General features: G+C 47.3%; 1 protein-coding gene across 3 annotated transcripts; it reads left to right on the forward strand.

The window, feature by feature from the left end:
- The first annotated feature begins 1110 nt into the window (after positions 1-1110).
- On the forward strand, positions 1111-27568 carry LOC126561250 (filamin-C). 3 transcript variants are annotated; one of them, XM_050217207.1, is made up of 16 exons: positions 1111-1352; positions 1418-2068; positions 2133-2617; positions 2690-2876; positions 2942-4580; positions 4653-4820; positions 16639-17650; positions 17737-17957; positions 20169-20317; positions 22320-22392; positions 22485-22672; positions 23040-24644; positions 24710-24917; positions 24988-25116; positions 25810-27356; positions 27435-27568. In XM_050217207.1, the coding sequence occupies exons 1-16, from the start codon at positions 1122-1124 to the stop codon at positions 27564-27566; spliced, it is 8625 nt and encodes a 2874-aa protein (XP_050073164.1). In that variant the 5' UTR covers positions 1111-1121; the 3' UTR covers positions 27567-27568. The 3 variants fall into 3 exon arrangements, with proteins under 3 accessions (XP_050073164.1, XP_050073166.1, XP_050073165.1); XM_050217208.1 differs by lacking the exons at positions 1111-1352; positions 1418-2068; positions 2133-2617; ... (1 more) ...; positions 2942-4580; positions 4653-4820 and adding an exon at positions 7903-8096; XM_050217209.1 differs by lacking the exons at positions 20169-20317; positions 22320-22392; positions 22485-22672; ... (3 more) ...; positions 25810-27356; positions 27435-27568 and adding an exon at positions 19046-19106.
- The last annotated feature ends 25 nt before the right edge of the window (positions 27569-27593 follow it).

The raw sequence follows: 27593 nt of genomic DNA on the forward strand, positions 1-27593 counted from the left end.
AATGCGCGGAAAGTGATCGCGGGCGTGCGTGGTGACCGATTTTGTTTTCGCGCTTGTATGTCGTGGCTGTATTTGTTGGCTTACGTTACGTCATCTTGACCGTCTGTCGATCCTGTAGTGAGGGAGGAGGGTTTTTTTACGCACACATATGTGCGTGAATCCGAAGAGAGTGGAAACACTGGGAGGAAAAACAACACATGTTGGGATGTTGTGCTTTTGCTACGTTCTAATGAAGGAAGGGATGGTTATGCTTTATTTTTAGTTGATGAAATCCTCTCGCATAAATGTCTAATATCTTTATAGCTGATAAATTTTAATTAAAACATGATTCAATATTATGCTTACAAGCTCACACATGTTTCCTGACACATTTCCCGACTTCGAACCATGCTCAATAGAGCATGAAAAAATTCATCAAGTTTTACACCAATCCGTTGACAATAAAATGGCATTTAAGTCATTTCCTTTCCGCACGCAATATTATACCTCATAAAGCCACGCCACATACGCACACACCATATTAGGAAGTCCTTCAGCACATTTTGCGGAACCCGGGGGTGCAAAACCGTTTATATGTCGATCGGGTAGCTGGTATCATAAGGCGTCAATCAAAAGTCAAGCCAATTTTGTCTTGCGATGCGTATCATATACCGATAATAACTTCAAACCGGTGATAATGATGCTCGCACTTCCTTCCTTTGCGCTGGATGATGATGGTTTATGAATTTTTGACGAGCAAAAATCGAACAACCCCGTTCACATCCGTTCCGACCGAAGACGGTCGAGAATAACAGCGAGTGTCCTCGTGCGTACGTTCATACAAAACCACTCGCAAACTACTCCGGTCGGCTCACTCGACTAGCTGCGCTCGTAGGCGAAAGACAACAAATTATAAAAACTTACCCATCGGTTCATCTGGAACATATTTTTCTTTAAATTTCTGGAGCAACACAAAGAGCGCTAAACTTTCTGCATTTTATGGAATAGGTTCGTAAAATGAGCAGCAACAGTTTTTGAACACCAGCAACTGCGCACCTTCCGACGAGAGCTGATCAGGGGAGAAGGACACGTCGTTCTCGGGAATCCTCAGAGAGATAAAGTGAGGAGGATCAGGAAGCGCCATGGAGCTTCCAAAAGGGGCCAAGATTACACATGCCGGACTGCTGCAGCACACACCGGATGGAAAGACGGAACTGCAGAAGATCACCCAGGCCGGGCTGGTGGCCCGTTCGCCCGAAGGTACGGCTGCGAAAGGGATGAACATTCGCGGCAATGAGGACCTATGGGTTGAGATCCAGGCAAACACGTTCAAGAACTGGGTGAATGAACACCTGCGGGAATCCGGGCTTCAGGTAAGCTCATAATCAAGCATTTCGCTATGATTGTTGCATTAATTAAATTCTTTCTTTCCTTCTAGGTGATTGAATTTCACGAGGACTTTTGCGATGGAACGCTACTCTGCGCACTGGTGGAAGGTTTACAGAAGCGCCCGCTTAAACCCTCCTGGAACAAGCGGCCAGCCAATCAGCATCACTTCCTAGAGAACGTTACCACAGCACTCAACGCGATCGAGGCGGACGGTGTAAAGCTCGTCAACATTGGCAATGTGGACATTGTGAATGGAAATGTGAAACTGATCCTCGGTCTTATATGGTCGTTGATCGTACGGTATCAGATTGGACGAAGCAAGTTCCCACCGCGCAAGCTGATGCTCGCCTGGTTACAGGCCGCCCTGCCCGACTGTAAGGTTAGCAATCTGACCACGGATTGGAACAGCGGTGTGTTGCTGTCGGCCCTGCTGGACTACTGTGAGCCGGGTCTGTTCACACACTGGCGCACGCTTAATCAGAACGATTCCGTACGCAACTGTGAGCGTGCAATGAACCTTGCGTACGAACGGTTCGGTATACCGAAGGTCCTGGAACCGGAGTACCTTGCATCGAGATGGTTGGATGAGCTGTCCGGCATGACGTATCTGTCGTACTTTATGCGACCTGGTGGACCGGGCTATAACGCGACGATGAAGTGGGTTAATGGACAGATCAAGCGTCCTGTTACCAACTTTACGGTAAGCTTTTTCCCGCACGTTTGCTCCAGTTCACCACGCTTAACAAAGCTTTTTATCCTTGCAGAGTGATTTCAATGATGGCAAAGTGTTTTGTGAAATCATCAAAGATCTCGGTGGACCTGTACCCGAACCGGCGAAGCTCAGTTCTGATCCATCCCAGTGGGAAAACAACCAGCAGAAGGTGATTGACGGTGGGCTAAAGCTTGGCGTCAAGCCAGTACTCTCCGCGAAAGATATGGCCACAGCCGACGAGGAGCATCTGGGTGTGATGGCGTACACGACCTGGCTGCGTTGGGTAATTCCACGTCCTCCCCTTGCCAACATGCTTACCGTGCATCTGGACAGTACTTCGGGTCGGGTGGGCGAACCGACGGAGTTCCGCGTTGAGGCACTGTCGCGCGATGTGGACATGTCAAAGGTGAAGGCGTACATCAGCATGCCCAACACGAACATACTGCACCAGGTGCGGTTGGGATCGCGTGGTGAGGGAACCTTTGTGCCAGATAAGTACGGCATGCACGAGATCGTACTCGAGATCGACGATAACCAGTAAGTAAACGACAGCATGGCTTCAAAACAATCAGCAATCAGCAATCAGTATCAATTTTAATTCCTTTGCAGACTTGGTGGACACTTCTTCCGGGTACTCCCAAGGCTTGTACACGTCGCCCCGCCTGGTATGGCCCCGTGCGCCCTCGGAAGCCTTGTGGAAGTGCTGGTCAACGCAACCGGTGCACCGAAAACTGAGGACATTCTAGTGACCGCCTACAGTCCTTCCGGGCGTCCGCTCAAGTGTCCGTTGAAGAAGGTACATCATCTACCCGATATCTAGTTGCATTATGTCTCATATAGTTTCATCTTGCCATGTTTTAGATCGAGGAAGGACATAGTGCCATTTTCAAGCCGGATGAAGCCGGCGTTTGGGAAATTGCCATAACATATCAGGGTCGCCACATCCAGGGCGGCCCATTCACGTGTGCCGTGTTCGATCCGAGCGGTGTATCCGTGCACGGGCTGGACGGTGCCATGCCACTAAGGGCTCACTCCTTTGAGGTGGATGCCCGCGGTGTTGGAGTGAGTGGCGAACTGCACGTGGACATTGTGCACGAAAAGCGCTCACTCGTCTGCTCGGTCGAGAAGCTGCAGGAGAACAAGTACCAGGTCACATTTATGCCACGCTCCAATGGCAAGCATCGGGTGTACGTTTACTTCAACGGATATGACGTCAAGGGATCACCCTTCATCATGAAGGTTGGCTCGAAAGGAAGATCCGGCAAGACACGCACTAGTCCACACCAGCACGATGGAAAGCTGCGCTCGGAGAGTCCCTCCTACCATTTCAATTCGTCCTCGTTGACGCGCAAGACCGACAGCTCATCGTTGCGTCGAGATATTTACTCGCCCACGACGGTACCGAAGTCGGGCTCTCGGTCACCACAAGACTATGAGCCTGGCTTCATCAAAAGCTCCACAAAGGAGACATACACGAGTCGGGTTATGTCGCCGGCAAGGCATAGTCCTTCGCCGAAGCTAATCTTCCCCACAACGGAGACCGATTATGGGGGATTTCGTCGCAGTACCGAGCTACTGTCGCAACGTCGCGATTCGGACGAGTTGAAGAGTCCGGTTCGTCTTTCCGATGAGGGTGCAAGTTCGTACGTTAAGACAATACGAACCGAAAACCACACAACGAAAACGATCCGTACGATGCTGGATTCCGACAGCCCAATCGCACATATCCGTGCCAGTCCGGGGTTGAAGAGCCCACAGACAGTATCGGCCACGTTGTTGGACACCCGTGCCGCAACCAGCAGTCCCAAACCGTTGATCACAACCACCAGTACGAGCACGTCCAGCACACGCTACATTCCATTGTCGGTGACGGAACAGCGCGTGGCGAGCCCAATTGCAATGCACGAAAAGTCCAACGGTACGTACAAGGTGACGGAACGCAACTCGACCTACAAATCTACCGTAACCCGAGACGTCGTGCGCGACAGTCCCACGTTCGAGCGCGTACTCCGCAGTCCGCCGACGACTTCCACCAACGTGGTGGACTACTCGTCCAACATCAAGGTGAACGCTAGCGGTGCCAACGGTGGACAACCCTCCCGGCGGGACAGTTACGACGTGATCAATAAGACGAAGCATCTGTTCTCGCAGAACTCACTCGAATCGCTGGCAAATTTAACGGAACGGCAACTCAACACCGATCTAACGTACGACCGCTCAACGCTCGACAACCAGACGGAAAAGAATACACAGTTTAACAAGTTTTCGCTTGGCACTGAAACACAGCCCAAGCGTCCGATCATTGAAGACGAGGGACTGTACCGCGCTGGTGGATATCTCAAAAACTATCGTACCGAGTCTAACGAAAAGTACGAACGAATCAGTTCGTCTCAGCTGAAGAGTGGTTTCGAACCGATCGGACGGGATGTGAGTGGCGCACGTGCCATTCGCGTCCAGGATATTCCTGACGGTGTGCTCGGTCGTCCGGTTGAGTTTGAAAGTAAGTCATCCCAGAGAATTGTTCTACCAAAAAGCAAGAAATTGTATCGTTTTATTCCATCCCAATTTCCAGTCGATGGATCGCAAGCCGGTTCGGGAAACTTGGAGATCCTCGTCAACGGTGGACGGGTAACGTCGGCAGTCAGAGCACTCGGCAATCAGCGCTTCATCGCTAGTTTTACTCCGCACGAGTCTGGCACGCACACCGTACAGATCACCTTCAACGAGGAAACCGTTCCCGGTAAGTCACATGCTTTCATGATATCTGTTTCAGATTTTGCTTTAGTTTTACACCGCAACGGCAAAGGGTTAAGCGAAGGGATTGTTCAGCATCTAATTGATTCTTCTCGTGTGCTCCAAGGATTGATCTTGTCGAGAATGTTCATATTGTCCAACAAAAGCAACCCTCCACCGTACAGCCAATGGCAAACAACGCGTGGAGGATGATAAGCAGGAAGCTCTTTGTATCGGCGGGGAATGTATTTATTGCTTATCGTTTAGGAGATCGTCTAATGGATGCGTATTTTAATAAAGCTTATAGCAGCAATTATATATTTGATGCTTGAAAGGGTCGGTTTGATAGTACTGCTTGATGGATGTGTACATATGAGAAGCAAAGGATAGATACAGTTTTATCGATTTTTATCGAAACATTATGAAAACATATAACATTTTCGGAAAGAAATGAATGATTCATGCGATACTTGAAAAATAAAATTAAAAAGCACAACAGTGACGAGTTATGACAGGAAATTGATAACAAGTCACGGAATTCGTGCATTGTATTAAAATATTAATGCTTCCTACATCGATCACACAAATGGATCCGACCAATGTTTACATCCTTACTCGTTGTCTTTCAAGGGTCGATGAATTTATTTTGTTTGTTTTTGCTGGTTATTTCATTTCTAAGTGAATGGCACTTTAAGCCGCCAAAAGAATGGACCAGAGCTGCGCTGTGGAAATTGCTATATTCGCAGTTAAACCACAGTTAAAAACAAATTAAAAATACAATTAAAACTAGCTTGCTTCCGACGGTGTCCATCCATCACCATGCAGTACTGCGTCGATTAGGTGAAAAAACAATCGTAAAAATGTTTAGCTGAATATTATGTGAGTCACAAAAGCTTCAAATAAACCGCTCTTGTTCAGGAAGTGACGGTTACGGGGAAATCATGTTCACCTAACACCCAAAGCGCAGCGAAGTGTATCGAAATAATGATAAATTTCAAAAGAGGATTATAAATTCTTTTACAAAAGTTCAATAACGAACGTTCATTTGCTTCATTCACGCGCGTTCATTCGCTGAAGCGTGAGAAGTTGCATGATTGCAATTTTCCTCTCCTGTGTGTATAGCCGACCAATTCTTCTTGAAGGGCTGTGTTCATCTGCCACCCCGCGTGGATTGATAAGTTCTTGGTGACTTAATCTCACTTTAAGCGATGAACCTTTTGATATCCTAAGAATTCCTTCAGATATAACGAATTAAACTTTTAGAGTAAGATCATATTTTTGATTAACTTTTTTTTAAGTTAAATAAATTGATTTAAAAAAAACCGCACAAAAGCCACAAACGGTCATTTTGGGCTCACATTGGGAATATCATACCACGCTCACCTATGCTCAAACACGCTCAGCCAGAAACGGATCGAGCAGAAAAGCCCGCGCTCGCACGCTATGCCGAGAGCATAGCCCATACGAAAGACCGCAGCGAGAGCAATCGTGAGCGAGAGCGAAGCCCACGCACGTCGTAGGAAACCTCTGGAAATCGGTGAGCTCGAGATCAGTGCGTTCGCGAAGAAAATGTAAGTCTTCATTCGATCGTTCACCGGACAGGGTGCGTCTTTCGATGCGATCGTCGTCATCTGCGCGTCTCTTAAGATAGAATAGAAGCCCAGGAGAAAAAAAGGCTGCCAAATAGGGAGTCGGGGAGGGGGTGTGTTGCAGCTAGAAAACGTGAAGCCCGCAAAAGAAGAAATGTGCTAGAGTGAGCAAAAAGCGCGATCGCAACCACGCGAAACCTTTGGGGAAAAGATAAAGTTTACCTCCGGGGTGGTTGAAGAGGGAAAGAAATTTATCTCAGGTGTGTGTGAGTGAGTGTGTATATGTGTGAGTTTCTTGCGTGTTCAAGTATTATGTGTGTGTATGTGTGCGTGAAGGCATTAGAAAAGCTTCATGAAACAAACGCACATATATTCGCCCCCTGTTCCGCCTGACGGGGCCGTGCTAAGGGCTGCAAATATTTGCGGCGCGGTTTTGCTTGTCCCGTTTCTCAAGCGTAGCAAACAGTAGAAGAGAGAGAAAAAAAGTGGTGGAGTTTGCATGTGGGAATTTTGATGCGGCGAGCAGAAAAAAAACGATGCCTCCCATCGTTCGTTTTCTTCTACATCACCCGCGATGGACGGTGGCTCCATCTTGCGACTTTAAACCGTGTCACCCCGTGTCTGTTTTTATTGTTGATCGAGATGCGGTTTCTACGCGAAGTGACGGGAGGGAAAAAAAATTGATACGAGAAAAGTGCGGCACGAGAAGTATACAGTACACGAAACAAGTGACACAGAATTTGCGCCGTGAAACACCAGGCGCAGCAGTGATCGCGAGTGACGGAGCATTCGGCACCTACGTTAACGGGAAGCCATCTTGAATGAGCTCGCAGCAACACACAAGATGACGTGACAAGTTCGACTGGATTTCTGGATTTCCTTGGCTAGTTTTTTGGCTGTTGTGACGGCTACCTTTCCGGTTCGCCTTCTTTGTGCCTTTCCGTTCTCAACATACCATTTGTTTTTCTGTTGGGATGCAACGTTGGAATCATTTACACCGTACCCTGTCTTGGAACAGCAGCAAGTTCTTTCCCGCTGCGCTTTTGTCGCTCTCGTCGTTGCTTCGTTGTTTCACCTCGTCGTCTTCGTCTTGTGTTTTGTTTTGGAATTTAGTTTTCTAAATTTTCTTCCTCGTTCTTTCGTGTAATGATCGCGCATAATTTAGGAGTCGCTTCTTTATATCGGTGCTTGGGATGTTAATAAGACCCAGGGTGCGTGTGGAATGCGTGAGCAGAGGGCCTCCTTTCTAGGGAGAAGCATGAAAATTAGCATCAAACGAAGATGTGTATGTGTGAGTGGATTTTACAAACAACAACGATATCAATTCCCTAGTTCCTCCACGCATCTCAAACACACTCTGGTTGGTGTTGGGTAGTATGCTTGTAGTATGCACGATACAACATAGAAAGATTGACGAAGAAAATTCGGAAAAGAAATGAGGAACTTCTGTCCTTGTTTGTTGTTAAGCATGTCGCTTACGATTCCACCATTAATCTGCAGTCGATTTTGCTGAGCTGAGCTTTATGTTGTACGTCGTTGATTTTGTTCCACAAAATCCATATTTAAATCGATCGTCAGCAGCAGCAGCAGCAGCAGCAGTTTCAACGAGAAAAGCAGAATCAACAAAGGCAGAAGGCATCCGGCGGTGGCGTGACCAGTGGGCAACGTTTAACGATAGGATAACTAAAAGAATCGTAAGTTTTCACACTCATGTAGCTCTTTCCTTTCGTAAAGCCGTTAAACCTTCGCATCCAAAACCTGGCCAAAATTATTGGATTGATTGAAATTCCACTTTAAAATTGCTCTCCGATCCACGATCGTGGTGCAATCATACCAATCACCTCACAAATACACATACCGTAGAACCATCCAGCATCCATGCAGTTGTGTATATTGCTCTAAACTCTATCCACCGCAACCTCGCTGGAGTGTGCTTTGGCTCGGAGTTCAATGTATATTCCCAGCACTCGCACAAGCCGTAAGTTGACCCACATTCTGGACGGCTTTTCCATTCGTTAGCTCTTTTTTTATCTCCCTCTCTCTCTCTCTCTCGTCACCGGTATGAGCGATCGGGTTGAGCTGCTGCGATCTCTGGTAGGGTCTGAAGCCAGATTAAAGAAATACAGAGCGGCAACAAAACCGACCTATCGAAGGGATATAGCCACACTGCTATCGAGCTTTTCCTCGAGTGCAATTCGCTTGCTGTTCTACTGTTAAGGGCAACCTGTGTGTAGAATACCGTTCGAATGGTGCCACCTAACCCGGGTATCAGGGTGAGAGCATAATTCTTTCCGGCCTTTTCCTTCTCCCGGCGGTTACCCAGCTGGAATGCATTTCTTGTCGAGATTAATGATGATGAAATAGAATTCTTCTGCCGGAGAGTGGTAGAGGCGTGGTACCACCCATTAGAACGGTACTTTCTTGGTGAATGTGTGCACATATTGGAGGGTTGTAATTAACATGCTCTAACCTGCTTTTGGGCATCAGCAAATTCGATGCGGATTTTAATGCACCCTATGCATGCCCTGATGCTTGATTAACTTTTTTGGTGGAATATTTTTTTTGCATATGAAAACTATCCAAGCTCAACATTCACCGTATTCCCACCATAAAAAAAAAACACCGTTTGAGATTACGGTGCCAGTCCAGAAGCAGCTCTAAGCCCCCAAATCAAGGTTATACAGACAATTTTCCCCAACCACGGGTTGCGTAGAGTCTTATTGAAGTTTGGGCAGGAAATCGTTCGGCTTGGGTCAGCCTACCCTACATCCTGTGCTGCATTCATCAGCCATACTTGGTGACCCTGTGCATACTTTATTCCCCTTTCGAATCTGAAGACATACCTCCTAACCTTAAGAAAAGCCTTTTTGTTTTCCTACGCACCGGCTGGCGGAGACCTTTGGCGAGACGGTCAGCAGTTTGCTGGCACTCGTCAACAACAATGGTGCCATTTTCCATTTGTTTTTGGCATGTTTTTCTGTTACGTTTTAAACTGTCTTGCCATTCATCAGGCACCGATACCGGGTTGCCTTTTGTAACCTTCAAACAAACAGGGTGCAGAAGAGCATCCCCACTAAACAATGACAGGATTTATCACTTACCACAGCGAGCGGAAGACATTTTTCTTTAATCGCGTCACATCAGCAAAAGCACCTCTTGGGGTTGGCCTTTACGGACCGGGTCCGGGTGGTTAGTCTAAGCGAAGGCCAACCTGTAAATATGAAAACCCTTGCGCATTGAAGGAGAGCTTTTTTACACACACACACACACTGGTATGGAGTCTGCATGTGTTGTGTTAAACAAAGTATAAAAGTCGCGTGGTTGGCTGGGGTCAAAACACAAGAAAAAAATAGTCGGAACAGGCTGTGAGTCGTGGCCGTTCAAACCAGTCGTCCGCGAGATAGGGAAAACTCGTTCGACCGTTTACGGTGGTAAATATATTTTCCCTTTTTGCTTTGCCAACTCTTTCTGTCTTTCTACGGGCGATCCACGGGATGATCTCTCGTGTGCGTGGGTTGCTGCTGAGAAGTTGCTGCATAAGGGTGACTCGTGCATTCGCTGTTACACGATGGAAATTGCAACGGTACCACACAACACTCTGTACAGCGTGCTGTTGCATTCAACTCTACAGGGCACGATCGTTTGGGGAAACCTTTGTTTGTGTGTATGTTCTCCTTCATTAGTTTTGCCTACTGAAGCTGATTTCCTTTCTGCCCAGAACTGCTTATTTAATGTTAATCATGTTTTTTTTGTTGTCCTCGGGGAAGTAAGCACCTTCGGTTTTCGTTTACCAAACACAAGCGCACACAGTCTCAAGGTTGGTGACACACTCAGCTCGTTGGGTTGCAATTTTTACGCTGACTGGCACTCCCCGGCGAAGGGCAGAAGAACGTCAACATCAAGACGGAAGGTTTTTTTTTTTTTGTCAAGATACAGGCTAGGGGTTTGTCAAGGAGTGGGTCGATGACATACCAATCTGCAATTACGAAACTCACCCAAGCTTCCACCTAAACAACAAGCCCAATAAGGCACACGCGATGCAGTACCTTTTAACTGCAGATTTGCTCACAGTACCAACCGATAAACGATCGTCAGTTTTCTCTCCATTCACTCAGCATCATCGGCACACGATCACTTGCTGATGAAGCAAGTCTTCATCGTTGAAGCAGACATATCTAGATGCAGGCAAGCAGATCGACGTGTATCGAGCAGATGCACATCGGTGAGCGCGTACTTTCGCAATCCCGCCAAGAGCGCTCGGTAAGAGAAAGCAAGCCGAGCATTCTGTGCAAGTGATCGCTAAACGCAGCAAATGGTTTTTGCAAAATGCAAAATAAACTCTAATAAATGCAAGTGAATGTAATTGCCGATTTGATTGTAATCTTCAGCTTGTGCTCTTATCCTGCCCATGCGTGCACACGTGCAGAAAATGATTGAAAGCTTTGCGTATCGTTTGTTGAACCTGTTTATATAATGCTCTCGCTACGGTCGCTTTTCGATCCGGGGGTTTTTATTCGAATCGTGAAAATATTCTCCCGCTTGCAGGTGCGTAATTAAACCTTACTAAAAATCACCGATTTCACATTGTGTGCCTTATTGTGGAAAATTAATTATCCAACGATTAAGCGTGCCGGTTCGGGTAATTTACGTAATAAAACCGATTTTTAAGCTGGCATGCAAAACGGCGGCTTCCGGCAGCATCCAACCGAGCGTGTCAATGCTTAATGGACCCGAAAAATGAGGACTTGCTAGCCGTCGGTGCGTCGGTGTCTCGTCGTTGGCGTAAGTTTTGCTTAATGCAATCTACAGTCAGCATGTATGCATGCAACTGCCCGCCCATCGAAGAACAGACCACGCGCTAAAGGGAAGAGTCGAGAGAAAGTTGCTTCTGCTGCTACTGCTGGGCCAGCATCTGAGTCGGCATGTACCATTTGGGCGTGCAAATGGTGGCTGGTTCGTTGTTTGTTATTGTTAAGACAAACCGTTCCCGGAGGGCCACTCTTTAACGGTTGAACATATCGAATTTTCCAACATGAGAAAGTTCCAACACAACCAAACAAAGCACCACGGGGAAGTGGACCTGCCCAGCATCATAAGCATCTTGTGAAGGTAAACTGCGGTCAGATGCAGAGGCAGACATTTATTTCACTTTCTCATTAAAGTACCATTCGCATAAGTGCTTCGTTTTTTGCGTGCGAATTTTTAAACCACAACTCCGCACTAGAATGTTCCTCCCAGTATTTGGAACTAATGGTTGGAAATGAAAGCAAACAGTTTCCATTTTGTAGGTCCAACAAATCCACCGCCGGCCACTGCAACAATTGCGTCAACAGTGCCGGCGGCTGTGAAAGGGCTACCCAAAAAATGCTGCCCCGGCTCGGCTTTGTCGGCTTCAAAAATATGTAAGCATTTTATAACAAGCAGCCGAGCTTAATCGATTTGTCGCCTGCAGTTAATTCGATCCGAGAGCAAATGTGACAAGTGGGCAACTATTTCCGGTGGATTTGTTGGATTTTGATTTTTAAAAGCATAGAAAGGGGAAAAACAAGCACCTGTCCACTGGTTAATATTCGAATTTTATCGCATTATGCAACGCCTGATGGCGTGTTTTGTAGCCGCCTTTAGGCAATACAAAACGTGCTGCGATTTTTTAATGAATGATTGATTTGCTGCTTCTGCATTGGAGCAATTTGGTGTACGTGTCTATGTGTTTTTATTTTTCCTTCCCCCTTTTCAACAATACATAACACGCGCAAGTGGTTATGGTTGTTGGATGGTCGAAAATGAAGCGTGCAGCATTTGAATTATTTTAATTCACCTCACTACACCACACACAACCAACCTGCGTCGAATATTTTTTTTGCTTAGCCGGTCAATGAACTATCCAAATTTTTGGATGGGCTTTCAGCAGTAGCCAAACCATTTACGGACGTGATTTAGCACGTTCCATTACTCACTTTTATTTTTATTTACCACATAAAAACAGAATGCCTTCACTTCCATTCATTTGAAAAAGCGAGGGTTCGTCGCTTTTCGCGCACGCTCACATACAGGAGTCTTTCGTTTATGAAATTACTCTACAGGTTGTGTTGTTCGGCCGTTCAGTTTTGCCGGAATAGATGATAATTTTAAGCACACTTACAGCTTCTTCTTCTTCGCACTCTCTTCCGTGTCCCGGTGTTGACAAGAAAAACCGGTCCTTTCGTGCCGCGTCTCCAAAATAGCAGGAGAAACTGTTGTGAGTTCTTTTATTTTGACCAAACCCTCTAACACGCACACCTCCGTCACCCATCAATGGCGGGGTGTGCTGTGTCGAGAAATCGACACACACAAATCCGACACAAACGACATTCCAATCTCGGTTGGGGCATGAGATGAAGATCCGATCCCTGGTGGCGACGCGAAGCCCGATCCAAGCCACCTTTTCGATGACATACGTGCCAATGGAATGGGAAATGCAAATCATATGAGACAGCGAGAGCAAGCTGCCACGTGTCGATTGAATGATTGAGCTTGCCGGGAGTACCTGAGAAGCTTGGAATTGTGCTCTTAGTAGAATATCTCCTTAGCTTAAGCGAAAAAACGAGCTTTGCATTAGGGTTTTTAATAATCTTCTGTGAGAAAACAAAAGTTAGTTACTCGACACGACAGTGTAGCCCCAAATCGTGACAAACGAATTAGCCCCTGAGACTCGTGTCTACAAAAAGGCAGCTGCCTGCAATATGTACATTAAACCGCACCGCGTGAAACAATAAATTCACCCGAAAAACATCACACACTATAGAGCAATCCGTAAAGCCCGACCCATTTTCATTTTTTAAGGTCATTTGCTTGTCCATCGACTGCTTGTATCAACAGTTCCTTTCGGCTGCTTGCATGCATAAAATCACCCCCCCCCCCCCCCCCCCTTTTATACACAGCACTAAACCTTTGTTTACACGCTCGGGGGTGGTCATGGCTGACCTTACTGAAAACGCACGGAATTGCGCGAAGCTGGCCGCTCATGTTTATTGATAAAACTTTCACCAAATACGCGTACATTTGGAGCTTTATTTTTCCAACCACTAAACTACCCCCGGGTGTTCGCATACCGGACGCGGCAGATGAGTTTTTCCTTCCCCTTTGGTTGATTGGACAGATTGAAGAAGGCAAGAGCAATATCAGCAGAGACGGACGCCTGCCGAGTGCGATGACGTGCGAGATGGGCCAAAAGAAAATGAAACTCGGTGAAAACGAAATTTTCGGCAACACTCGTTTTTCGACCGTTTCGAATTCGAAACGGAAGCGACCTCGGCCTGCCTGGCGTGTTGATGATGCTTTAACGATGAAGATGAAGCAGGCCAGAGCAATGGGGAAATAAAATTAAAAACAATAACAAAACAACCACCCCTTTTGGGTGGGTTAATTGCCCAAATGTGTGCATCGAAAGCATGCACACGTGTCTAACGAAAACCCGTTCGTCTGGCTGATTGATCGAGATGGATTGACGACGAATCGATCAGACGTATGATCTTTTAAGGGTGTCGGGACGCTTGAGAAGTCCCGCGAGCCAACAATGTTAGCGAGCGATTGGAATGAACCGTTTTTCGGTTCGAACGCCTGGGCACTTTCACTCTGACCAATTGGACCAAACATATACACACACACGCACATATATATGAAGAGAGACACAGTTTCTCTTTTCTTCTTCACATTTCAAGGGTCTTGACCATTTGCACCGCACAAGTTGGAGAGAGTTTATCCATCCTTTCCTTGTCGGGCTGCCAGAAAGATCAATTAATCAGCCAACAGTTAAAGAAACAATTCCTCATACAGCAGCGTCCTAAGGAGTGGAAGTTTCACTAGCAACATCCCGAAAGCGAGAGTGAATGTCCCTGATGATCGGAGAGATGGAATAAGTCGCACCGAAATATGCTACCGAAAACCGGAAAGTCTAGTCCGTCCATACCGGCTTGGGGACCGTATGTCCAGTTCGGTTTCCGCATGTCCACAACTTCCAACATAACATGTATGCCACGTTTTAATGTTCACGGCAATCGACGGCGGGCTGACGAATTCCTTCGTGTCCATCAAACACTTCGTTGTTCAGTTGTGGTTGCAGTGTTGAGTAACTGCACACTGCACAGCGTCTTCATGTTTGCTTACTTGTATAACACACGATTCACGATCCAGTATCGGTGTGTTTCATTTTGAGCGATCGAGATCTTCGAGCCAGATGTTGTTGAATGAAAAATTAATATTTACAAATACTTCTTCGTGAGTGATCTTATCGCTGTACAAATAATGCTGTTTATCGCAAACTGTGTATCGAGGTTGCAGCGAAGGGAAGCATTTTTCCAGATCCTCCCAATCTCTTCGAAGTTTCCATTCCATTCTCCATAAAATGTGTGTTACGAGAGCTTTCACACCTCACCCAAACTGCCATAGCTGAACGCATCATCGGAGATAATCTCCGGCCGGACGACGGGATGCCCGATTTTCCCGCTACATTGCATTGTGTGTGAATGTGTGTGTTTTTCCGTCTATTTGATCGGCTTTGTGTGCGAAACGCGATCGCTTCACACGCGACGCCACGCTCTAACCTGATTTCTTGGCGCAATTAAGAGCAAAAGATGGCTCAGCTAGAGCTCAAAACCACTCTTCATATGTGAGTGTAAATGTGGGTTTATTTTCTTCTTCCCGCTTGTAATCCTCCAATCGAGTTCAACTACCTCTCCCACACCACCTGTTTCCCTGTTTCATCTACATCATTAATCTTATTTGGTAATCGGAACGCGTCCCACTGCAACCTACCCGGGAGAGGGAAAATAAATTGCTGTTTGCATGTTTTCTCTCGGCCACATCTTTCCGGCAACATGAAACGAAAACCCACACACAAGGGTGTTGTTGCACCTTGCAGCTGCAATGATGGATCCCGGTATGACGAGCCCAATGGTGATCGTTGGTTGTCGATAAGACAGTGCCAACCGTTTTCGGTACATGTACGGTAGACAGCATTTGGAGTGGAAGAAGCTTCGCGAAGAAATGCGCCATCATTGTTCAACGTGGGCCGTTTAACTAAATGCAATGCACATAGTTGTTTCGTTTGGAATTTAAAGCATCGAACTGACACACTTCCGTGAAGATTTGCTAACAATCGCAACAACATGAGTAAAGCTGACCGAAATAACATTTGAGTTGACAGTTGTTTGTTAAGATAACGTGAATTTCTGACGAATTGTGTAGCGTGAAATGTATTTTTCGGGTGATCAAAAAAATGCTTCACTGTCCGAATGAGTGAAGTTATAAAAGTCATCCATACATAGAGTCAAGCAGTCTTCAGCAACTTTGGATTGGCAGTACACGGCCGGATATCAAATCTCCCATAGTGAAAACTGTGATTTATACCAATATGTAGCAACAACAAGGCTCGTAAGCCAGTCGATTGCCAGTATAACTTCAACAGGTTGTTAGGGCTAGCAGAAGATATAGAATCAAACACAGAAACAACTGTGTAACAGGCTGATTGGCGTCTTTGTTCCTTCTCAGGACTTACCCAAGAAATATAGCAGAGAAATGATGGAAGCGTTCGATAAATTTCGACAAAACATTTATCTTTATTTGATCGACTGATTTGACTGATCTATTGAGGTCTACTGTTCCGCTGAAGTTTAAGGCCAATTCTTGTGTACTTTACCTACTCAAACTATTCGTCTTCAAGTCCCCCAGGAACTTTTTGTAAGAAATAAATTGGTCGTAACGAGTCCAATTTAGTCTGCGACGGAAATTATCCGAACAGCTGCCAATTATTGTCGTTTAACGTCGAGTAAGTCTCATCATTCAAGGTAAACACGATGACACATTTAACGTCAAAAACAGTAGCCCTGCTATCCATTCCTTCTCAGTAATTAGAAATAATAATTATAGTCATGACTAGTCGCGTAAAGCCTTCTAACCTGAAAGAGGTTTAAAAGATGGAAGACCACCTCGAAGGCTTCGAATTTATCTATCTACAATAGCATTGCCGATTTGCCAAAGGTTGGCTGTTATTCGACGTGCGTCAGACCTTTTCTCCAGCAGATATTGTAATGTTTGATCCATTACAAATTCCACAAAAATGTTTCGAGAAATCCTAAACAATACTCGATCCTTTCTTGATCACATTATTGAGAAGAATCATTTCCTTTTCTTCGTATATCCCGTCTAAATGTTTATTTATTCTAATCCTGTTTCTTTCTTTATTTTCCTTCTTTGCAGGCTCACCTTGGAATATCAACATAATGTCGTCACCAGGGCTCACGGCTCTCGGTGAGTCCACGCGGTTAGTGCCGGCGAATCTGCCGGCGGTTTTTGAGGTGCTGCCGCCCCCGGGCGCCTCGATCCGCGGCAGCGACTGTGTCGCGACCGTGCTGTCCCCGAGCAAGACGAAAGTGTCCGCCCGCGTAACGCACGAGTCCGCCAACGGTGCGCTCCGCATCGAGTTTGTCCCGTCGGAGGTCGGCACGCACATTGTTGAAGCGTCGATCGGTGGCACCACCCTCGTCGGTGGTCCACTCATCGCCAAAGTGTACGACTCGAGCCTGATCCAGGTGACGGACGTGAACGGCGGTGTCGTCGGACAGCCGTGCCAGTTCCGCGTGGATGCCAGTGCCGCCGGTGAAGGTCAGCTCGAGATTTCGATCAACGAGGGTGAAGTGCCGAACCATGTGCAGGTGGTTGGTGGTGGTCGCTGTCTGGTATCATTCACACCGGAGCAAGCAAAGCCACATCTGATCGATATTAAGTTTAACGGCGAAACGGTGATTGGCTGTCCGTTTGTATGCTCGGTTGCTGATACGAGCCGGGTGTTGTTGAACTTGACCAATCTCGAGCTGATCCCGGTTAATAGGCCCGCCTCGTTCCACATCACTGTGAGCGGTGGTGGTGCGGCTGAGCTGGCCGTTAGTGTGCGGGGGCCACAGGGTGAGCTACCGGTGCGTGTAACTGGAGACATTCATGCTGGCTTTACGGCCGAATTTACCCCGAACCATGTCGGTGCACACACGATCAATGTGGAGTACAACGGGTATCCGGTACAGGGAACTCCGTTTGTAGCTAAATCGTACGACGCAACCAAGGTAGCGGTGGGATCCGTATCGAAAGGTACGGTTGGCCGGCCGGTGCAATTCACCGTTGACGCCGGTGACGCGGGTGAAGGTAATCTCGAAATTACCATCTCCGCCAAGGGTCACAACATTCCCACGCAGGTGCATCCACAAGGAAATGCCAAGTATGTATCGGATCCAGTGGTTTGATAGCCCTTATCTATCATATCCATTATCTGCAAGACTCTAATTTGTCGTTGTGTGTTTGCAGATTCGCCGTTTCGTTCGTACCGGCCGAACCGTGCGAGCACATCATCAACGTGTCGTTCAACAAAATGCTTGTCCCCGGTTGTCCGATCACGGTCATCATCAACGGTGGTACGACCGGACCGCAGGTTTCGCTCGGCGGTCCGGGACCACTGCACATGCCCAACTCACTGGTCATCAACCACGCCGGAGGCCGCCTGGAGGATATCGAAGTGAACGTCGAAGGTAGGTGGTGGCCACCAGTCGCCGGACCAGTAGATACTAGCGTAGTGTTTGTGTAGTATACCTTAAGCAATGTACACAGTCTCAACTACATATACGTTCGGTTGTTTTAAAAGTTACGCAGTTTTCCGTTTGCTAGCACCGTAAGAAATTGTTTCTGTAGTCCGCGTGACACTACACTCTACACACACACACACACACACATTTGTTTCCAATTCTTTCTTTCCTGCGTGTGAGTGTATTTAAAGTTTAATTTTCTCTGCTCGTAGTTCAAGTATTCAAACATTTCTACTAGAACTCCTTAAAGATTCGCTCATCTCTGTTCTCACCTCACCAAGGGTGTCAGAAGTACTCAACCTCAAATTGTTCTTTAGAATCGGGGTAAAAAACGAACATCTATCTCTATCTTTCTCACTCTTTCTCCTACTTAACTATCTTAGTTTTTCGTGTTATCTGTTGTCTTTAAAATTTCCTTCCAAATTTACACGCCACGACTCATCAGTCATGAAGTCCCTTTGTTGTCCTCCACCCCAACTAATGTAACCGCGCAATCGTGGAATTAAAACCGTGGCCCATCGGTAGCACTTCACTCATTTAGGATCGGCTCTCTAGCAGCTACAAGCTAAATCGTGTGCACAGTGCGCAATTAGGACGCTGCAAAGGCGAACGTATTCAGGTCACGAAAAAAAAAGCGAAAATCCGTAGAACCAAAAATGTAATTCGTCATAATTATGTTTTGTGGTCGATTAAGGAAAAACACCGAGATTATGCAATAGTTTATAAACTAAGTAAAATAATTCCAACGAGACAGATGATTGTGGTTGTTCGATCGATTGAACAGAAAGTCCTGGACGATACAAAAAGACGTGTATCCAAATTCCAAACATCCAAATTTCAACCACAATCCATCTTAGTGTGTGCGTAAACTGTTTATCCATTTTTTGTGGTCTCATTTTCTTTACATACACACACACGCACAAACATAAAAAAAAACAACAAAAAATACTTTCCTTCCCTCCAGCACTGTAAATGAATCGTTTTAATCTGACCAGGGGTCTTTACCTCTTTTTTATCTTACCTGTACATTCCAGGGCGCCGTAGACTTTTGTACTAGATTCCCCTTTTGATTGATTGATTGATTGACTCATTTTAACAAACTGATCGGTACCCGCGCTGATACCGTTTCGCTAGCCGATACGTCCTGATTTTTCCGCTTTTCTTTTTCTTAATTTTCGAATTTTGCGCGCGCAACCCAAACATCAACCACGTGTGCAAAATGATCGCCTGATGAAGGGCGATTTACTGTCGTTGTTTGCCATCATAGTTTAGCCGAGCTGCTGTGTTGCGTTGTTATCGGTCGTGTAACAGCCACCGAAAGTGGCCCGTCATAATACTACCTATAGTAGCAAGTAGCGACATTAATACAAGCATTTCACAAAGAAAAAACAGATTTCTAACGTCCCTATTTCGATACGCTCGGTGTTTTGTTAGTACGTTAATCATCGTTCGGCAGTAATACGCACATTAATACTGGATACATTAATTAGGTAGATTAACTCTTAAAGGCATGTTTTAACATCGTACGACAGAAGAAAAAAAAGTAACGAGCGCTTTGCTAGTAGCCCCTTGATAGAAAATGTGCAATCATAAGCGAGAAACACGCTACACTTTGCAAAAAGAAAAATCTTAATCCGAATGCTGCTCTACTGCTTTCCTTGTATCATTCACACTAAACCATATTTATTACTCACACCAACATACATTCAATCTACACATTTTTTTTCCTAACACACGATCGTACGATTGTAATTTCGCTCCTAGTTTTTTTTTGTTTTCTTCCTTTTAGTTGATTTGTTTTCGGGTTTTGGGTAAAATAAATAAATGGACTAATAAAATTCAATTATCTCCATCTACTGCATGACCCATTGCATTTGCATGAGTGTATGTGTTGTTGGCTTCTGTGTTCCTTGTAGAAATATTTCTTAATCCCCTCCCTGTTCCCCCTTTTCCCTGGCTCCTTTCATATAAATATTGGTAAATGGTTGGGTAATAGTAGTACAAGTATCGAGGGAAGAAAAACTCAAATCGCAGGCACCCAATCCCGGTAGACCTGACTATTGTGTTGATTTTTGTTTTTGTTTGTTGCCTCATTGACTCCGTAAACTAAATATCGACATCAAAAATCAAAACCCAACAATCGTTCCGACACTCCAGGCCCCTCCGGTCATTCCGTACCGGCGCAGGTCTTACAGACGGCCGATGGCGTATTTAAGGCCGAGTTTGTGCCACGCGTTGTTGGCGAACATCGGGTCAGCGTTACCGTCGAGGGACAACCGACCGTTGGCAGCCCGTACTCAGCGAAGGTAAGTCGGCGATGGGAGCAGCGAGTGCTAATTTCTTCTCCCACTCCCAAAACACGCGTTCAAGGTTGAATCGATCATGCGAGATCGGGAGGAATTTTTACCGCTAGAGGTGTGAACGGATGGGAACGTTCACTATTCGGTTGGAATGCGTTCTGGAAGGTGGAGAATTGAAAAGGCTCGGGTTTTGTTCATGTGAGCAGTTATGAAATAATTTAATTGAAGTCTGTGTGTTTGCTGTGTGCTTGACGATCACTCAGAACGCGTCATATAAAAGCGTTCCACCTGATCTGTTTCAGGAAAGCCGATTCATTAATAATTCATCGCTAATTTAGGCTGAAATTCAAGTGTGAGACGAGCAACAACGTGAAATGAGTTGACTGGCAAAGCTCACTAAGGTGAGCTTTGTGAGAGTGCGTTGATTTTCACCCTGGTGAGTTAGCTAACGATCTAGAGCTCATGAGTTCTCCTTCAGATGCCGTAAAAAGCTCTAAGTAGATTATTTTTTCGGTTTTGTGTGTTGGTTATTCAACCAATAATTAGATAATATAAGATTTTGAAAAGATGCATAAGTAAAATAATACATAATGAGCTTTAACTGGAGTATTTAAAGCTCGGTACTCAACTCACTCTCACTTGAAGCAGCAATACGTTGAGCAGATCCTTCAAGGTATATCAGCATCTCGTAACCGCAACATTAATAGCAAGCAAATGATCGACAGTGAAAAAGAAATTTTCTTCTAGTGTATGGCTATAAGTACAGTAGAGGATCTCGAAAAATATTTTCCTATAAAGTAACTCTTCCAATTCACCCCAAAAGTGATCTCATTCAACGCATGAATTGCTGCCACAAGTTGGTAGGAAAAATTTAATCGATGCAATATTGTTTTGTTTTGCTTACTACCACAGCATGATATAATCATGCGCTTTACAAATGAAAACACACACAAACTGATCATCACTGTTGTATGTCGATTGTGAAGATCTATTTTCCGGCTCGCTGCTGTTTGCATTGCAAGATAGAGTGGAGATCGTTTATTTATCTGTCATTTATATTTTCCACGCCCATGTACAAAGATTGCTGGTTGACTTTGAAGCCAAATTTTCTCCATGATTTGTAGCGTTGCGAAAGTATCAAAAAATTTCCCGAAAAACATTACTGTCTCGGGTTTTTCTTGCTCGTTTTGTTGTGTCTGAGCTAGCTCAAGCTTAACACGATTGCTCATCACGCTCGGGAGGGTTTAAGGAAAAGAAAAGTAACGATTAAAAATGCTGTGCATGTGCTCCAACAGCAAGCATGGGACTGTGGCCGTTGTAGCTTGACGAATGAGTAATTAAAAACACACACACAGAGGGTGCGCTCTACTGCCAAGGGTTGATGAGTTCTTGTTGTTTCGAAAACAACCATTTTGGGACTGACGAATAGGGTACGGGGAAGTCTTTTCAGATACTATTCTACTTTGCGAACTCCCACACTTGGGTCTGGTTTTCAATTAGTTGTGGGCAGTGTTGGAGTCGCGTTTGAACTTCATGTCTAGAAGGTCAAGCAGAATGAACTCTCTAGACCCTGTGGAGCAATAGCAGCTAGAGGGAGAGACACATAAGCCCTTGTCCCAATGGACACGTGTTGCCTTTTCGAAACAATTTCTAACTCGGCAGGCGTAACACACCAAACAGCGAAGAGTTATGCCTCCGGCTCGGTGTAATTACCGTTAATTATTAACTTTATTCGCGCTTGTGCAACAACGGCACATACACAGAAGCTCATTTCTCCGATGCAGGAAGCGGGGGTTTCTGCTCGGAGCACGGTAGTTGAGCACATACCGCGCTTAAGCTCTCCTTAGTCATTCCGATCACGTCCAAACGATAGGAAGGGGCTAGACGAACGCACCGGGCTCTCCAGCAGGCCAGTCCACCAGTCGAAATCCCCCAAAAACTAACCCGCTTTCCATTTGTTGTTATTCCATCCGTCCGACATCAACTATTCGTCATCATGCTGCCGCAGGTTTACGATGTAACGGCGATCAAGGTAAAGAACGTTAACAATGGAACCGTCGGGAAGCCGGTCGTATTCTTGGGTAAGTTTCGCTAGACCTTTGAAACAAGAAAGGGCCTTCAATGCATCTTCTGTTTCCATGGTTCACCGCATCATCATCATCATCCTCTGCAGTGGAAACATCACAGGCCGGACCGGGCAATCTGGAGGTGACAGTCAATGGTGGGCGCGTACCGACGTCAGCACAGGCGCAGGGTCAACACACTTACGCGATCAGCTTCACGCCCCGCGAGGCACAGAACCATACGGTGGAGCTGCGGTTCAACGGGCAGGACGTACCGGGCAGTCCGTTCACCTGTAAGGTACGTTCGCACTCCCGGACATTCCGTCCGCGGATGGGAGGTTTTAATTGACACACCGACAGCACCAACGATCGATTGTACGTATACGGGGATCGTTAAGTGTGTCGATGCAAGGTTTATTGAAACCAAACGAAGTTCACGATGTTCTGGGTGGGTTCCACGCTGGCAGTTGCATTTGATAGCGTGACCGGTGTAAGCGATGTGTCGTACTGGTGTTGGCAGGCTTGGTTGGTCTGGAAGATGTTGCCGGATACGGTTCCTACATCGGGGAAAAGTGTGTAAACTGGCGGATTTATTTTTGCTTTGTTGGAAAAAATTGCTGACAAAAAAAGGCCACTAACTTAACTGTCCCCTCCTCTCGTTTTAGGTATCACCAGCAGCACGCATCGTCAGCAGCGATCTTACCGATAAGGTAAGCGTAGGACACATGTTTGACTTTGTCGTCGAGTCGGATATAGCTCCCGTCGTCGAAGTGCTCGGCCCTGCACGTCGTCCCGTACGGGCGGAGATCGTTCCAGCCGCTTCGGCCGGTTATCGCGTCAAGTTCGAACCGGTGGAAGTTGGAGACCATTCCGTCGAAGTTCGCTTGCCGGGCAGTGGGCACGTCGAAGGCAGTCCCTTCCTGCTGAAGGCTTACTCCGCCGAAAAGGTCGTCGTCACAGACATCCGCCCGGGTGTGGTAGGTAAAAGCGTAAGCTTTGGCATCAACGCCAGCCAGGCGGGTGCAGGAAATCTGGAAATTATCGTAGCCGTTGGAGGGAAGAACGTACCGAACTTTGTCCAATCGGAAGGAAACGCTCGATTCAAGGTGAACTTCAAACCAACGGAAGCTGCCACCCATTCGCTGTCGGTGCGTTTTAACGGATATCCCGTCCCGGGATCACCCTTCGCCTGCCACGTTACCCATGCACCGGTATCACTCTCGAAAGCCATCGCAACGGGTGAATGTCTCCGGCAAGCACCGGTAAAGAGTGCCAGCGTGTTCGAGCTGGAAGGATTCGACGGGATCGATCCGCAGGTGCTGATTACCTCACCGTCCGGTGACACTGTTACATCACGCGTAAACTACCAAGATGACGTCCATCTGGTGACGTTTGTGCCGACGTCCGTCGGACGACATCTGATCAGCGTCACGGCGAACGATCAGCACATCAACGGATCGCCGTTCTCCTGCAACGTGTTCGATGTGTCCCGGGTATCGATCAGTGGACTCGATCCGCGCAACACCATGGCATCGTTGGGCGTACCGCTTACGTTCAGTGTGGATGCGGCGGGTGCTGGTGAAGGAACGCTGGAACTCGTCGTTTCCACCGCCACAAGCACCGTCAAAGCGGAGGTGACCGCATGCGCCCGGGGCCTGTACGATGTGACGTTCATACCGCAAAGCTGCGAACCACACTTTGTCAACATCACCTTCAACGACCTGCCCGTCGACGGTAGTCCGTTCAGGTGCGAGGTCCAGCAAAACACCCAGAACGTCCAGGTTGGCAATTCAACGCTTATCGAACTGATGGCCGAAGACCAGACGGTGGAAATATTCGACCCAGAGAACAAGCTCGTCCCGTTCACCCTTTCGCGCAAGGCGGCCGAGTTTAAGGCGGGCAAAATCGGTCAGTATGTGGTGCGGTACATTGATCAGGAAACGCGCAGCTTCATCGCAGCTCGCACGATCAACGTGTTCGATCCGTCGATGGTGAAAATCGTGGAGGTGGGTGAGGCGTACTGTCACAAACCTGCCTCGTTGGTGGTGTCGACGAACGAAGCTGGCCAGGGTACGCTCACGTCGATGGTGCGCTGCGGAGGGCTGGAAGTGCCACACTCGATCCGTGGCACAGCGAACAGCGGTGTGTGGGAAATCGTGTACCATCCGACGCGTGTCGCACCGCACAAGATCATGATCCTGTACAACCAGGTACCGATCTCGAACAAAGCCATCGAAATCAATGTTCTGGCACCGGCGATGAGCAAAGAGGTGGGTTGATCAAGCACTTACCTTCTCCAGATGACCAACACAGCCTTTTTTGCTCGTTCTTTTAGATCACCGTGAACGGATTGGGTCTGTATCAGGCTCGTGTGGGCAAGACAACTTCTTTCGCGATCGATACCGTCGGTCATCCGGCGCGTGAGTTTGATGTGGTCGTTTCGGGTCCGGGCGGTCAGGCACTGCCGGTCCGGTGCTATCAAACGAAGGGTGGTCATCTGCAGGCAGAGTTCACCGTGCAGAAAGTTGGTCAATGTTTGATTGGTAAGTGATGCGGACGATGACCATAAAGGTGAAACGGGCTTGATATAATTCCCTTGGGTGTAAATTACAGATGTTCTTCACCAATCGAAACCATTGATGGGCAGTCCGTACACGTGCGAATCATACGATCCGACAAAGATTCAGCTACAGAAGGTGCCGAAGATGAACCTGTGCGCCAACTCGCCTATCTCGTGGATTGGTAAGCAAAATGATGAGAGAAAAGCACAAAACGATAACGATCATCTATTTTCGAGGCGTGTGCACGGATGATTTGGTAGTTTTATTCAAGATTAGTCTCATAAAATGGTCGCTTGCTAGTTCCCAGTCGATGATTCTACCAGAGACACAGCCTTCAAAGGAAATTCTCTCTGATCCTCAAGCCAATTTAAATGATCTCACGGTGCAGTCGGCCTAGTAGTCTTTCAACAAGTGATGGAGTGCTATGGAGTGGCTTTATAATTTGATACGGCTTCGTACAGCATTTGTTGCCTTAAAACAGACCTTAAGTCTGCAGACAAGAGCTCAGAACAGAACATTCCTAAGAATTCCTAAACAAGGGCCAAGAACAGCCATCATATTATAACTTACTTTGACTTCACCAGAAGTTCTGGCTTCCCCAACAAATTTATTCCATTTCAATACTTCAATTGAATTGACATTGATCTAAAGACATCTGTACCCTTTGAATGTCTGTCCGAGTTACTCACCTACCTTTCAAACCCTTTTTGGTCATCCGGCTGACTCACGCTTGAAAGCCAAAGTCATAATAGTGATCTAGCGATTGTCCCTGCTTTTTCATTTCTCAAAATCGTCTTATCGTTCTCTCCGTCGCTGTAAAAGTATTATTAAAACACTTTGTTATTTACAAATAATTTCTTTTATACTTCCACAGTCCAATCTGAGTCCGCCGGTGTCGCAGAAATCGAGGTAACCGTCCTATCCCCAACCGGACAGAACGTCCCCGTAAAACTCACCCAACAAGACGACTACGAACATTCGATCGAGTTCGTTCCGCAGGCGGCCGGCCACTACAAGGCCACGATCATGTACGGTGGCGAAGCGGTCCCCAACTCACCCATCACCTTCGCCGTCCAATCGGCCGGTGGTAAGAGCGATAGCCATGCGTCCGGAAACGGGCTCGAGGTTGCACACCGTGGCAAAGAAACGTCGTTCGTGGTGTTCTGTCCCACCACACCGAATGTACAGATCGAGCGAAGCGATGAGCAGGCGGAACGGATCGAACCCCGCATCAAGAACATGGGCAACAACCAGTGGAAGATTTTCTACACGATCCTCACGGTGGGACGGTACGAAATTCGGGCGAGCTGCACAAACCGTGGCCCCCTGCCCGGTTCGCCCTGGAACATTTCGTGTCTCGATCCGGCCAAAGTGACACCGATCGGTGGGTGGGGATCGTTGCTGGATGGAAGCGGGAAGTTGGTGCTTCCGAGCAAGATCGTGTTCGATACCAGTATGGCCGGTCCGGGAGAGCTTACGTGCTACGTGGACGATGCGGAGGTGATGGTGGAGAAGCAGGGCAGCGGGAAGAGTGTTCTCTTCCTGTCGGACGATGGATTGAGCAAGGGAGAGCATAGCTTTGATCTGACCTGGTCCGGGCTGCCAATTTCCCAGAGTCCCGGGTTCGTGTACGTAACCGGTATGACGATCGGATCGGATCGAGTAGTGTTAACGGGCCGCGGGCTAACAACGGCCCAGGTTGGTGAGGTGTCTCACTTCACCATCGATGCTACGGATGCGTTGTCCGGCAAGCCGGAAGTGCACATGTCGTACGATGATGGAGAATCGCTTCCGGTCACACTGTTACAACCTCGGCCCAACGAGCTAATCTGGCTGGCGTCGTACAACCCGCACAAATCTACCGGTGGACCACTCAGTCTCGAGGTGGAATGGAACGGAAGGATCATTAAAGGATGCCCCCTGACGATACCGGTCGGACCGGCCGTTGATGCGGCGAAAGTGCTATGCTCCGGTGAAGGTCTCCGGAATGGAGTCGTTGGACGGGAAATTAAATCATGGATCGATACGCGCCGTGCTGGGCCAGGTGAGCTGACGGCGCACTGTGCCGGCCCTAGGAAGGTTGCTTACTGCGAGCTGTACGATCATGGTGATGCGACGTTCACGCTGAACGTGAAACCACAGGAACCGGGCCGACATACGCTAACGATCAAGTACGGTGGACAGCATGTGCCCGGGTCACCGTACACGCTCCGGGTGGTTGGTGCGCCGGACGCTAGTAAGGTGCGTGTTTACGGGCCCGGAATCGAGCACGGTGTGTTGGCCACGTTCCAGTCAAGGTTTATCGTGGACACGCGGGGTGCCGGCGCAGGACAGCTGACGGTGCGTGTCAGAGGACCCAAGGGTGCGTTCCGGGTTGAGATGCAGCGCGAAAGTCAAAAGGATCGGACCATCCTGTGCAAGGTACGGTTGGCTCATGCGATCAGGAGAAATCAAACATTTACATATCCTCTAATTCCTATTCTCTTGCCTTTCTTGTAGTACGATCCCACCGAACCGGGTGACTATCGGGTGGAGGTAAAGTGGGCCGGCGAGCTCGTCCCCGGATCACCCTTCCCCGTGCTAATCTTCGACACACAGGAGGAGCTGAAACGATTTCTACATGGAAACTGAAACTTAACGACGGTTCTGTACTATACA

Source organism: Anopheles maculipalpis, chromosome 3RL (genome assembly GCF_943734695.1).
Source record: "Anopheles maculipalpis chromosome 3RL, idAnoMacuDA_375_x, whole genome shotgun sequence".
Taxonomy (NCBI): domain Eukaryota; kingdom Metazoa; phylum Arthropoda; class Insecta; order Diptera; family Culicidae; genus Anopheles; species Anopheles maculipalpis.